Source organism: Salvelinus namaycush, unplaced genomic scaffold (genome assembly GCF_016432855.1).
Source record: "Salvelinus namaycush isolate Seneca unplaced genomic scaffold, SaNama_1.0 Scaffold2500, whole genome shotgun sequence".
NCBI lineage: Eukaryota > Metazoa > Chordata > Actinopteri > Salmoniformes > Salmonidae > Salvelinus > Salvelinus namaycush.
In genome coordinates, this window is record NW_024059343.1 from 22501 (window position 1) to 36103 (window position 13603).

General features: G+C 45.2%; 2 protein-coding genes across 2 annotated transcripts in view; one reads left to right on the top strand and one right to left on the bottom strand.

The window, feature by feature from the left end:
- clec16a (C-type lectin domain containing 16A) overlaps nt 1–8148 on the bottom strand; it is a gene marked incomplete at its 3' end in the record, with an annotated part of 25875 nt that extends 17727 nt beyond the window's left edge. Inside the window, exons 1-5 of the mRNA XM_038984597.1 lie at nt 7891–8148; nt 6645–6773; nt 5662–5795; nt 5198–5346; nt 436–541 (exon numbers count right to left, since the gene is read on the bottom strand). Of these exons, the coding sequence (XP_038840525.1) occupies nt 436–541; nt 5198–5346; nt 5662–5795; nt 6645–6773; nt 7891–7964 (592 nt within the window). The remainder of the gene's footprint in view (nt 1–435; nt 542–5197; nt 5347–5661; nt 5796–6644; nt 6774–7890) is intronic.
- Nucleotides 8149–9006: 858 nt separating this feature from the next.
- Nucleotides 9007–11991, top strand: dexi (Dexi homolog (mouse); the record flags this gene model as incomplete). The annotated part of the gene is made up of 2 exons (XM_038984598.1): nt 9007–9458; nt 11623–11991. A coding segment is annotated over one exon (264 nt), but the record flags the coding sequence as incomplete, so codon positions are not given.
- Nucleotides 11992–13603: the final 1612 nt, after the last annotated feature.

Below are 13603 nucleotides of genomic sequence, written 5' to 3' on the forward strand. Positions count from 1 at the left end.
TTGTACGTGTCTGTGTCTGTGTCTGTGTGTGTGTGTGTGTGTGTGTGTGTGTCTGTGTGTGTGTGTGTGTCTGTGTGTGTGTGTGTGTGTGTGTGTGTGTGTGTGTGTGTGTGTGTGTGTGTGTGTGTGTGTGTGTGAGACTCACCCTTGTAGACGTTCAGTGTGATGGTTCTGACTGCGATACGGACCATGCTCTCTGGGTGGTGTGTGTGTGTGTGTGTGTGTGTGTGTGTGTGTGTGTGTGTGTGTGTGTGTGTGTGTGTGTGTGTGTGTGTGTGTGTGAGACTCACCCTTGTAGACGTTCAGTGTGATGGTTCTGACTGCGATACGGACCATGCTCTCTGGGTGGTGTGTGTGTGTGTGTGTGTGTGTGTGTGTGTGTGTGTGTGTGTGTGTGTGTGTGTGTGTGTGTGTGTGTGTGTGTGTGAGACTCACCCTTGTAGACGTTCAGTGTGATGGTTCTGACTGCGATACGGACCATGCTCTCTGGGTGGTTGAAGAACTTAATGGCCTCGGTGTACAGGGCAAAATCATTAGTGTGCTGTGTGATGGGAGACAGAGAGGGGGCGCCAGTGAGCTCAGCACCGTTGTGCACAGAGAGACCACACTACCAGAGACCCCTTGCCCCTTACCTCCTACCTCCTAGTGGACTAGTCCCTTACCCTCTAGGGGACTAGTCCCTTAGCCCCTAGGGGACTAGTCCCTTAGCCCCTAGGGGACTAGTCCCTTAGCCCCTACATCCTAGGGGACTAGTACCTTACCCCCTACCTCCAAGGGGACTAGGCCCTTACCCCCTACCTCCAAGTGGACTAGGCCCTTACCCCATGCCTCCTAGAGGACTAGGCCCTTACCCCCTACCTCCTCGGGGACTAGGCCCTTACCCCCTACCTCCAAGGGGACTAGGCCCTTACCCCCTACCTCCAAGGGGACTAGGCCCTTACCCCCTACCTCCTAGGGGACTAGGCCCTTACCCCCTACCTCCTAGGGGACTAGGCCCTTACCCCCTACCTCCTAGGGGACTAGTCCCTTCATGTCTGAAAGTGTGTATCCCTTATGGCACCCTATTCCCTATATAGTGCACTACTTTAGACCAGAGAGCATAGGGTTCCATTTAGGACACAGTCCTAGGTATAATATGAGGAACTAAATCAACGTGCCGTAGTTAGTTACAGGGTGCTGTAGTCAGTTACAGGGCGACGTGCCGTAGTTAGTTACAGGGCGACGTGCCGTAGTTAGTTACAGGGTGCTGTAGTCAGTTACAGGGCGACGTGCCGTAGTTCGTTACAGGGCGACGTGCCGTAGTTAGTTACAGGGCGACGTGCCGTAGTTAGTTACAGGGCGACGTGCCGTAGTTAGTTACAGGGCGACGTGCCGTAGTTAGTTACAGGGCGACGTGCCGTAGTTAGTTACAGGGCGACGTGCCGTAGTTAGTTACAGGGCGACGTGCCGTAGTGAGTTACAGGGCGACGTGCTGTAGTTAGTTACAGGGCGACGTGCCGTAGTTAGTTACAGGGCGACGTGCTGTAGTTCGTTACAGGGCGACGTGCTGTAGTTAGTTACAGGGCGACGTGCCGTAGTTAGTTACAGGGTGCTGTAGTCAGTTACAGGGCGACGTGCCGTAGTTAGTTACAGGGCGACGTGCCGTAGTTAGTTACAGGGTGCTGTAGTCAGTTACAGGGCGACGTGCCGTAGTTAGTTACAGGGCGACGTGCTGTAGTTAGTTACAGGGTGCTGTAGTTAGTTACAGGGCGACGTGCCGTAGTTAGTTACAGGGCGACGTGCCGTAGTTAGTTACAGGGCGACGTGCTGTAGTTAGTTACAGGGTGCTGTAGTCAGTTACAGGGCGACGTGCTGTAGTTAGTTACAGGGTGCTGTAGTCAGTTACAGGGCGACGTGCCGTAGTTAGTTACAGGGTGCTGTAGTCAGTTACAGGGCGACGTGCTGTAGTTAGTTACAGGGCGACGTGCTGTAGTTAGTTACAGGGTGCTGTAGTCAGTTACAGGGCGACGTGCTGTAGTTAGTTACAGGGCGACGTGCTGTAGTTAGTTACAGGGTGCTGTAGTCAGTTACAGGGCGACGTGCCGTAGTTAGTTACAGGGCGACGTGCCGTAGTTAGTTACAGGGCGACGTGCTGTAGTTAGTTACAGGGCGACGTGCTGTAGTTAGTTACAGGGCGACGTGCTGTAGTTAGTTACAGGGCGACGTGCTGTAGTTAGTTACAGGGTGCTGTAGTTAGTTACAGGGCGACGTGCCGTAGTTAGTTACAGGGCGACGTGCCGTAGTTAGTTACAGGGCGACGTGCCGTAGTCAGTTACAGGGCGACGTGCCGTAGTCAGTTACAAGGCGACGTGCCGTAGTTAGTTACAGGGCGACGTGCCGTAGTTAGTTACAGGGTGACGTGCTGTAGTTAGTTACAGGGTGACGTGCCGTAGTTAGTTACAGGGCGACGTGCCGTAGTTAGTTACAGGGCGACGTGCTGTAGTTAGTTACAGGGCGACGTGCCGTAGTTAGTTACAGGGCGACGTGCCGTAGTTAGTTACAGGGCGACGTGCCGTAGTTAGTTACAGGGCGACGTGCCGTAGTTAGTTACAGGGCGACGTGCCGTAGTTAGTTACAGGGCGACGTGCTGTAGTTAGTTACAGGGTGACGTGCCGTAGTTAGTTACAGGGCGACGTGCCGTAGTTCGTTACAGGGCGACGTGCTATAGTTAGTTACAGGGCAACGTGTTGTAGTTAGTTACAGGGCGACGTGCCGTAGTTAGTTACAGGGTGCTGTAGTTAGTTACAGGGCGACGTGCCGTAGTTAGTTACAGGGCGACGTGCCGTAGTTAGTTACAGGGCGACGTGCCGTAGTCAGTTACAGGGCGACGTGCCGTAGTCAGTTACAAGGCGACGTGCCGTAGTTAGTTACAGGGCGACGTGCCGTAGTTAGTTACAGGGTGACGTGCTGTAGTTAGTTACAGGGTGACGTGCCGTAGTTAGTTACAGGGCGACGTGCTGTAGTTAGTTACAGGGCGACGTGCTGTAGTTAGTTACAGGGCGACGTGCCGTAGTTAGTTACAGGGCGACGTGCCGTAGTTAGTTACAGGGCGACGTGCCGTAGTTAGTTACAGGGCGACGTGCTGTAGTTAGTTACAGGGCGACGTGCCGTAGTTAGTTACAGGGCGACGTGCCGTAGTTAGTTACAGGGCGACGTGCCGTAGTTAGTTACAGGACGACGTGCCGTAGTTAGTTACAGGGCGACGTGCCGTAGTTAGTTACAGGGCGACGTGCCGTAGTTAGTTACAGGGTGCCGTAGTTAGTTACAGGGCGACGTGCCGTAGTTAGTTACAGGGCGACGTGCCGTAGTTAGTTACAGGGCGACGTGCCGTAGTTAGTTACAGGGTGACGTGCCGTAGTTAGTTACAGGGCGACGTGCCGTAGTTAGTTACAGGGCGAAGTGCTGTAGTTAGTTACAGGACAACCCTGCATCTAATTCTAGTAGCGACTAAATTCCCAGAACTACAGATAGCTGGAATCAGGCTGGAATAAGCAGGGAATCTGGAATCGTGTTATTTTGGGGGGGGAAGTTAGCAGCATTTTCCCAGCCTACTACCACATACTGTAGTGACTTAATACGTAGGGTTTAAAACCTAGTGTTCGTTTAGCAGGTTGGGGGGCAGGTTGTTATAGCAGGTCTACAGGCAGCTGATCTCTGTCTCTCTGGGGGGGGGGGGGGGGGTTCCCTGAGACCTCCAGCCAATCACAGACAGGGTCAGAGGTTAAACGTCAGGGGTCAGCTAGAGAGGTCACAGGGAACAGAGGAGTATTAGCCCAATTCCAAGGCTGCAGCCCCAAATTATCCACTTCCTCCCCAAAGTGTACACTTGCACACTTCCCATCATGGATTTAACAAAATGGTGGAAACTCCAGCCAATGGTAACACCAATCCTATGCTTTTAAATCCGCGACGGGCAATGTTCAAGTGCACACTTGAACCGGGGAATTGGGCTAAGAGGGGCTACCATTGACAGTACACCAATGACTTTTCCCCATACACAGAAGCCAAAGGTCGAGTGCTGAAACACAAAGGTTAATTGCAAAGGTCGTGTCCCAAAAGGCCCCTCATTCCCTATATAGGGCACTACATTATGGCCCCTCATTCCCTATATAGGGCACTACATTATGGCCCCTCATTCCCTATATAGGGCACTACATTATGGCCCCTCATTCTCTATATAGGACACTACATTATGGCCCCTCATTCTCTATATAGGGCACTACATTATGGCCCCTCATTCTCTATATAGGACACTACATTATGGCCCCTCATTCCCTATATAGGACACTACATTATGGCCCCTCATTCCCTATATAGGACACTACATTATGGCCCCTCATTCCCTATATAGGGCACTACATTATGGCCCCTCATTCCCTATATAGGGCACTACATTATGGCCCCTCATTCTCTATATAGGACACTACATTATGGCCCCTCATTCTCTATATAGGGCACTACATTATGGCCCCTCATTCTCTATATAGGGCACTACATTATGGCCCCTCATTCCCTATATAGGACACTACATTATGGCCCCTCATTCTCTATATAGGGCACTACATTATGGCCCCTCATTCCCCTATATAGGGCACTACATTATGGCCCCTCATTCCCCTATATAGGGCACTACATTATGGCCCCTCATTCCCCTATATAGGACACTACATTATGGCCCCTCATTCTCTATATAGGGCACTACATTATGGCCCCTCATTCCCCTATATAGGGCACTACATTATGGCCCCTCATTCCCTATATAGGACACTACATTATGGCCCCTCATTCCCTATATAGGGCACTACATTATGGCCCCTCATTCCCCTATATAGGGCACTACATTATGGCCCCTCATTCCCCTATATAGGGCACTAGATTATGGCCCCTCATTCCCCTATATAGGGCACTACATTATGGCCCCTCAAACCCACTACATTATGGTCCCTTATTCCCCTATATAGGGCACTAGATTATGGTCCCTTATTCCCTAAATAGGACACTACATTTACATGTTAGTCATTTAACAGACTATCCAGAGCCACTTAGAGTAGTGAGTCATTTAGTAGACTCTCTGTGTAGTTGTCCAGTCCCCCCCCCCCCCCCCCCCCTCACCTCGTTATAGAAGAAGTGTACGGTGTAGTTGTCCCCCCCCCCTCACCTCGTTATAGAAGAAGTGTACGGTGTGATTGTTCAGTTTGAGTGACAGGGTCTTCAGGAAGGAGATATAGTAGGCCATGATCTCCTCGTCTGAGAAGTCAAACTTGTGAACGATGATGGAGTTGACGTGGTTGTTGGACAACAGGTAATCTAGAGGAGGAGAAAACAGTTATATGATGGAGGTGACAACAGAAATATCTTATTCAGGCTGATTGAAACTCTGGGGCATCTAAACCACAGGTGGCCAGTGTGTGTGTGTGTGTGTGTGTGTGTGTGTGTGTGTGTGTGTGTGTGTGTGTGTGTGTGTGTGTGTGTGTGTGTGTCTGTGGGTGTGTGTGTGTCTGTGGGTGTGTGTGTGTGTGTGTGTGTGTGTGTGTGTGTGTGTGTGTGTGTGTGTGTGTGTGTGTGTGTGTGTGTGTGTGTGTGTGTGTGTGTGTGTGTGTGTGTGTGTGTGTGTGTACTCACAGAGCGACGTCTCGTGGCTGATATTTTCAAACAGGATGTTGAGTGTCTGGAGCAGTTGGACACAGACGTAACGACCGGACTTCTGACGAAGGATATTCAGGAAGAACGCAAACATATTCTTCTCCAGGAAGAAGCTGAGAACAGAGTAGAGGAGAGTAGAGTAGAACAGAGTAGAATTAAGAATAGAGTAGAGGAGAGTAGAGTAGAACAGAGTAGAGGAGAGTAGAGTAGAACAGAGTAGAGGAGAGTAGAGTAGAACAGAGTAGAATTAAGAATAGAGTAGAATAAAGTAGAATTAAGTAGAGTACAATAGAGAGGAATAGAGTACAATAGAGAGGAATATTGTAGAGTAGAACAGAGTAGAATTAAGAATAGAGTAGAATAAAGTAGAATTAAGTAGAGTACAATAGAGAGGAATAGAGTAGAGTAGAACAGAGTAGAATTAAGAATAGAGTAGAATAAAGTAGAATTAAGTAGAGTACAATAGAGAGGAATATTGTAGAGTAGAACAGAGTAGAATTAAGAATAGAGTAGAATAAAGTAGAATTAAGTAGAGTATAGTACAATAGAGAGGAATAGAGTAGAGTACAATAGAGAGGAATTGAGTAGAACAAAGAATAGAGCAGAATAAAGTAGAATTAAGTAGAGTATAGTACAATAGAGAGGAATAGAGAACAATAGAGAGGAATAGAGAACAATAGAGAGGAATAGAGAACAATAGAGAGGAATAGAGAACAATAGAGAGGAATAGAGTAGAACAAAGAATAGAGCAGAATAAAGTAGAGTACAGTACAATAGAGAGGAATAGAGTAGAATAAAGAGGAATAGAGTAGAATAAAGAGGAATAGAGTAGAGTACAATAGAGAGGAATAGAGTAGAATAAAGAGGAATAGAGTACAATAGAGAGGAATAGAGTAGAGTACAATAGAGAGGAGTAGAACAGAACAGAGTAGAATAAAATAGAGTCATGGTTAAAGTCTTACTCGAAGACGGAGCTGTCGTTCTGGTCTCCCCAGATGAGTATCTCAGTGATGGAACGAATGGTCTCCACCAGCAAGTTCCTGTTGCTGTCTGTTACTGTCGTGTTCTTAGTTAGGACATGGTACATATACCTAGAGGGAGGAGAGAAGAGGAGGGAGAGAAGGAGGGAGGGAAGGGGGGAGGGAGAGAGGAGGGAGGAGAGAAGAGGAGGGAGAGAAGGAGGGAGAGAAGAGGAGGGAGAGAAGGAGGGAGGGAGAGAAGAAGGGAGAAGAGGAGGTAGGAGAGGAGGGAGGACAGAGGAGGGAGAGAAGGAGGGAGGGAGAGAGGAGGGAGGAGAGAAGGGGGGAGGGAGAGAGGAGGGAGAAGAGGAGGTAGGAGAGGAGGGAGAGAAGGGGGGAGGGAGAGAAGGGGGGAGGGAGAGAAGGGGGGAGGAGAGGAAAGGAAGGGATGAGAGGATATGGACAATGTTAGAAAACAGGTTGCTTTTCAGTAAAACGTGTGGTGGCTATACTGCACTGTCAATATGAACTGGCACACGGAATATGACTAGCCTACCAACACATAGACGGGATAGTATGGACTCATACACTAACGTTAGTACTGTAAACCAAATACGTTAGCTACCTAACGTTACTGTAGTTTCCTTGTCAGAACTGTGTGAACAATGTCAGATGTATATGACTGCTACTAACGTTAGCTATCTAGCTAACTACATGATGGGTGTCATTACTTGACAACAGCTAGATATACTAACGTTAGCTAACTATATCATGGATGTCATTACTTGACAACAGCTAGATCTACTAACCTTAGCTAGCTACATGATGGGTGTCATTACTTGACAACAGCTAGATCTGCTAACGTTAGCTAACTACATGATGGGTGTCATTACTTGACAACTGCTAGATCTACTAACGTTAGCTAACTACATGATGGGTGTCATTACTTGATAACAGCTATATATATACTAACGTTAGCTAGTAGCCTGATCGGGCATAGCTAAGTGGATTAGCTAGGTTTGCTAACAATGTAACGTTAGCTAGTAAACTATTGGGGTTAGCTGGCTAACTCGCTACGGGTTGCCATCATTCGTCCAAACAGTTGCGTTTTGCAACGGAAACTATCATTTAAATTGGACAAATTCCTCCCCGTTCCGATAATGTTGCTTCCGTTTAAGTAAAGTTTTGAAACAGAACAAGCGTAATGAATACACCCCGGGTAACCTTAGCAATTATGCTAGTTACTTACTTAAGATGGTCCAGGGAATGAATATTTTTAGTTTTCCCCTGCCCTCCTCCCCAACTCCGTGACCGACCGAACATAGTTGCACTTAAAAAATATGTTGATGCTACTGCCAGATTGTTTTCGCCTGTTATATCAATCCATCACGTCCATATATCCCGTACAAGGTGTCCAATATATAGCTAACAAAATATCTAGCTAACCAAATAGCTCTGGCTAACGAAGCGAGAAGAGGACATTCCGAACGTAGCTAGAGAGGAACAACGCGTTACGTAACAGGTTTAGTGCCGGGGAGTTTGGGACTTGTAGTTTCTTAGTTGAGTTTTGATAGCACAATTTCATTAAATGACAGTTACAAAAAAACTACAAATCCCAAACGGTTTTTTGGGGGGGGTGGAAAAAACAAACAGGTTTTTTTCAACAATTCAGTGAAGTTGATTGGTCTTCATCCTACAACAGTGAACACAACAGCCAATCAAATACCAATGCGAGGAGCCATCGACGCAAAACGTCAACCGATGAAAAGGCGGGATCAATGTGATCGGTGTCTCAGTTGACCATTCAGAGGACGGTAATGCTTGTGGTGAACCAATCAAATGCTTAAGCTATATAGACGTATTGTACTGTTTTGACCGTAACGTCGGACGGACTGTTTTGATGCAGTTAGCGGAAATATTGACATGAAATCGTAACGGGAGGTCGGTCTGATTATCGAATTTATTTCCATCGACAGAACATATTCCTGTATAATAGAAACACACGTTAGCTAGCCAGGGCAGGCATGTTGCAGATAACGCAACAGTTTTTCCTCAACCTCCTCAGCGAATATCAAGAATGCTTTGAGTTAACACTGTGTTTACATGAACTAGCGGTGTCGAGCTGAACCGTTTTTTTTTCTCGGTTCTTTCGTGTACCTCCTAACTAATGTCTATCACTAGATAGCTGGGATATTGCAAACGCTGGCATTTCAGGACGAATCATTGCTGTCGCCGCTGAAATGGACACTCCAAATACACTGTCCATGTTACTGCTGGGCTCCGAGCAATGACACTGCCACTGTCCTTATCCGCTCCTTATCAACATAACTAGCTGAGCTCAACTTTCCGCTTTAGTTTTCTATGACACTCAACGTATGCTCGACTAGATTCGTTGGAATCGCTCCTCAACGAACTTCCCTATATGTTTTATCTGGGCCTGTTTTTTGTGAACGTTTTGATCCTATACTATGCCTTTCTAATGGAATACATCGTCCTTAATGTGGGTATAGTGTTTCTACCGGAAGATATGGACCAGGCGCTGGTGGACCTAGGGGTACTATCTGACCCGGCCTCTGTCCCTTACGACACGGACACAGAACTCGATGTGTTCGAGAGGTACCTGGAGTGAGCTGGGCTCCCAAGGCTAGAGAGGCAGAGAGAAGCGCTGCTGCATCGGCCTGCTCCCCGCGGTGAACTGGACTCCTACCGGCCCGTGATGATGATGATGATGATGATGATGTTGGGAGAGACTGATACTGGGAACTCCAGGAGGAGATTTACGTTGGCTTGGAGCAACATTGGCTGCGGGATGAAAAAGTAAGGAGGGATAGAATGATGATGATAGGATGACGGTTTGCTGCTGCAGTGATGCCAGGGGTGTGGGTGGTGCCAGGGGCGTGGGTGATGCCAGGGGTGTGGGTGATGCCAGGGGTGTGGGTGGTGCCAGGATTGTGTTTGAATTGGGTTGGGCCCTCATCTCAACCCTGTAACATCCCTGACTATCCTCTATGTTGTAGGACCTACAGTCCTATAGTAAGCAGATTCATACATACTTTTAACCTACCTACAGTCCTATAGTAAGCACATTCATACATACTTTTAACCTACCTACAGTCCTATAGTAAGTATATTCATACTTTTAACCTACAGTCCTATAGTAAGTATATTCATTCATACATTAACCTACAGTCCTATAGTAAGTACATTCATTCATACATTAACCTACAGTCCTATAGTAAATACATTCATACATTAACCTACAGTCCTATAGTAAGTACATTCATACTTTAACCTACAGTCCTATAGTAAATACATTCATACATTAACCTACAGTCCTATAGTAAATACATTCATACATACTTTAACCTACAGTCCTATAGTAAGTACATTCATACATTAACCTACAGTCCTATAGTAAATACATTCATACATACTTTAACCTACAGTCCTATAGTAAGTACATTCATACATTAACCTACAGTCCTATAGTAAATACATTCATACATACTTTAACCTACAGTCCTATAGTAAATACATTCATACTTTAACCTACAGTCCTATAGTAAATACATTCATACATTAACCTACAGTCCTATAGTAAATACATTCATACATACTTTAACCTACAGTCCTATAGTAAGTACATTCATACATTAACCTACAGTCCTATAGTAAATACATTCATACATACTTTAACCTACAGTCCTATAGTAAGTACATTCATACATTAACCTACAGTCCTATAGTAAATACATTCATACATACTTTAACCTACAGTCCTATAGTAAATACATTCATACTTTAACCTACAGTCCTATAGTAAATACATTCATACTTTAACCTACAGTCCTATAGTAAGTACATTCATACTTTAACCTACAGTCCTATAGTAAGTACATTCATACATACTTTAACCTACAGTCCTATAGTAAATACATTCATACATACATTAACCTACAGTCCTATAGTAAGTACATTCATACATACTTTAACCTACAGTCCTATAGTAAATACATTCATACATACATTAACCTACAGTCCTATAGTAAGTACATTCATACATACTTTAACCTACAGTCCTATAGTAAATACATTCATACATTAACCTACAGTCCTATAGTAAGTACATTCATACATACTTTAACCTACAGTCCTATAGTAAGTACATTCATACTTTAACCTACAGTCCTATAGTAAGTACATTCATACATACTTTAACCTACAGTCCTATAGTAAGTACATTCATACATACTTTAACCTACAATCCTATAGTAAGTACATTCATACATACTTTAACCTACAGTCCTATAGTAAGTACATTCATACATACTTTAACCTACAGTCCTATAGTAAATACATTCATACTTTAACCTACAGTCCTATAGTAAATACATTCATACTTTAACCTACAGTCCTATAGTAAGTACATTCATACATACATTAACCTACAGTCCTATAGTAAATACATTCATACTTTAACCTACAGTCCTATAGTAAGCACATTCATACATACTTTAACCTACAGTCCTATAGTAAATACATTCATACATACTTTTAACCTACCTACAGTCCTATAGTAAGTACATTCATACATACTTTAACCTACAGTCCTATAGTAAATACATTCATACTTTAACCTACAGTCCTATAGTAAGCACATTCATACATACTTTAACCTACAGTCCTATAGTAAGCACATTCATACATACTTTAACCTACAGTCCTATAGTAAATACATTCATACATACTTTTAACCTACCTACAGTCCTATAGTAAGTACATTCATACATACTTTAACCTACAGTCCTATAGTAAATACATTCATACTTTAACCTACAGTCCTATAGTAAGCACATTCATACATACTTTAACCTACAGTCCTATAGTAAGCACATTCATACATACTTTAACCTACAGTCCTATAGTAAGTGCAGGCTGTTCCTGCCCATCTCTAACATGTGGCCTCTTGTCTTCTCCACAGGTTGTCAAGACTCAAGACATCTGGAGAGAGTCAGAACCAACAGACAGACGGGACAATTCACAGCAGAGTTACAGCTGCCTGTCAAAACTGTCTAACTGTGGCCAATCAACAAGCAGAACTGTCTAACTGTGGCCAATCAACAAGCAGAACTGTCTAACTGACCAATCAACAAGCAGAACTGTCTAACTGACCAATCAACAAGCAGAACTGTCTAACTGTGGCCAATCAACAAGCAGACCTGTCTAACTGGCTAATCAACAAGCAGGACTGTCTAACTGGCTAATCAACAAGCAGGACTGTCTAACTGGCCAATCAACAAGCAGGACTGTCTAACTGGCTAATCAACAAGCAGGACTGTCTAACTGGTGATCAACAAGCAGACCTGTCTAACTGGCTAATCAACAAGCAGGACTGTCTAACTGGCCAATCAACAAGCAGGACTGTCTAACTGGCTAATCAACAAGCAGGACTGTCTAACTGGCTAATCAACAAGCAGGACTGTCTAACTGGCCAATCAACAAGCAGGACTGTCTAACTGGCCAATCAACAAGCAGGACTGTCTAACTGGCCAATCAACAAGCAGGACTGTCTAACTGGCTAATCAACAAGCAGGACTGTCTAACTGGCCAATCAACAAGCAGGACTGTCTAACTGGCCAATCAACAAGCAGGACTGTCTAACTGGCTAATCAACAAGCAGAACTGTCTAACTGGCCAATCAACAAGCAGGACTGTCTAACTGACCAATCAACAAGCAGAACTGTCTAACTGGTGATCAACAAGCAGGACTGTCTAACTGGTGATCAACAAGCAGGACTGTCTAACTGGCCAATCAACAAGCAGACCTGTCTAACTGGCCAATCAACAAGCAGGACTGTCTAACTGGCTAATCAACAAGCAGGACTGTCTAACTGACTAATCAACAAGCAGACCTGTCTAACTGGCTAATCAACAAGCAGACCTGTCTAACTGGCTAATCAACAAGCAGGACTGTCTAACTGGTGATCAACAAGCAGACCTGTCTAACTGGCCAATCAACAAGCAGGACTGTCTAACTGGTAATCAACAAGCAGGACTGTCTAACTGACTAATCAACAAGCAGGACTGTCTAACTGGCCAATCAACAAGCAGACCTGTCTAACTGGCTAATCAACAAGCAGGACTGTCTAACTGGCCAATCAACAAGCAGGACTGTCTATCTGGTGATCAACAAGCAGACCTGTCTAACTGGCCAATCAACAAGCAGGACTGTCTAACTGGCTAATCAACAAGCAGGACTGTCTAACTGGCCAATCAACAAGCAGACCTGGCTAATCAACAAGCAGACCTGTCTAACTGGCTAATCAACAAGCAGACCTGTCTAACTGGCTAATCAACAAGCAGGACTGTCTAACTGGCCAATCAACAAGCAGACCTGTCTAACTGGCTAATCAACAAGCAGGACTGTCTAACTGGCTAATCAACAAGCAGACCTGTCTAACTGGCTAATCAACAAGCAGGACTGTCTAACTGGCCAATCAACAAGCAGACCTGTCTAACTGGTGATCAACAAGCAGACCTGTCTAACTGGCCAATCAACAAGCAGGACTGTCTAACTGGTGATCAACAAGCAGGACTGTCTAACTGGCCAATCAACAAGCAGGACTGTCTAACTGGCCAATCAACAAGCAGACCTGTCTAACTGGTGATCAACAAGCAGACCTGTCTAACTGGCCAATCAACAAGCAGGACTGTCTAACTGGCTAATCAACAAGCAGGACTGTCTAACTGGCTAATCAACAAGCAGGACTGTCTAACTGGCTAATCAACAAGCAGGACTGTCTAACTGGCTAATCAACAAGCAGGACTGTCTAACTGACTAATCAACAAGCAGGACTGTCTAACTGGCTAATCAACAAGCAGGACTGTCTAACTGGTGATCAACAAGCAGACCTGTCTAACTGGCTAATCAACAAGCAGGACTGTCTAACTGGCCAATCAAC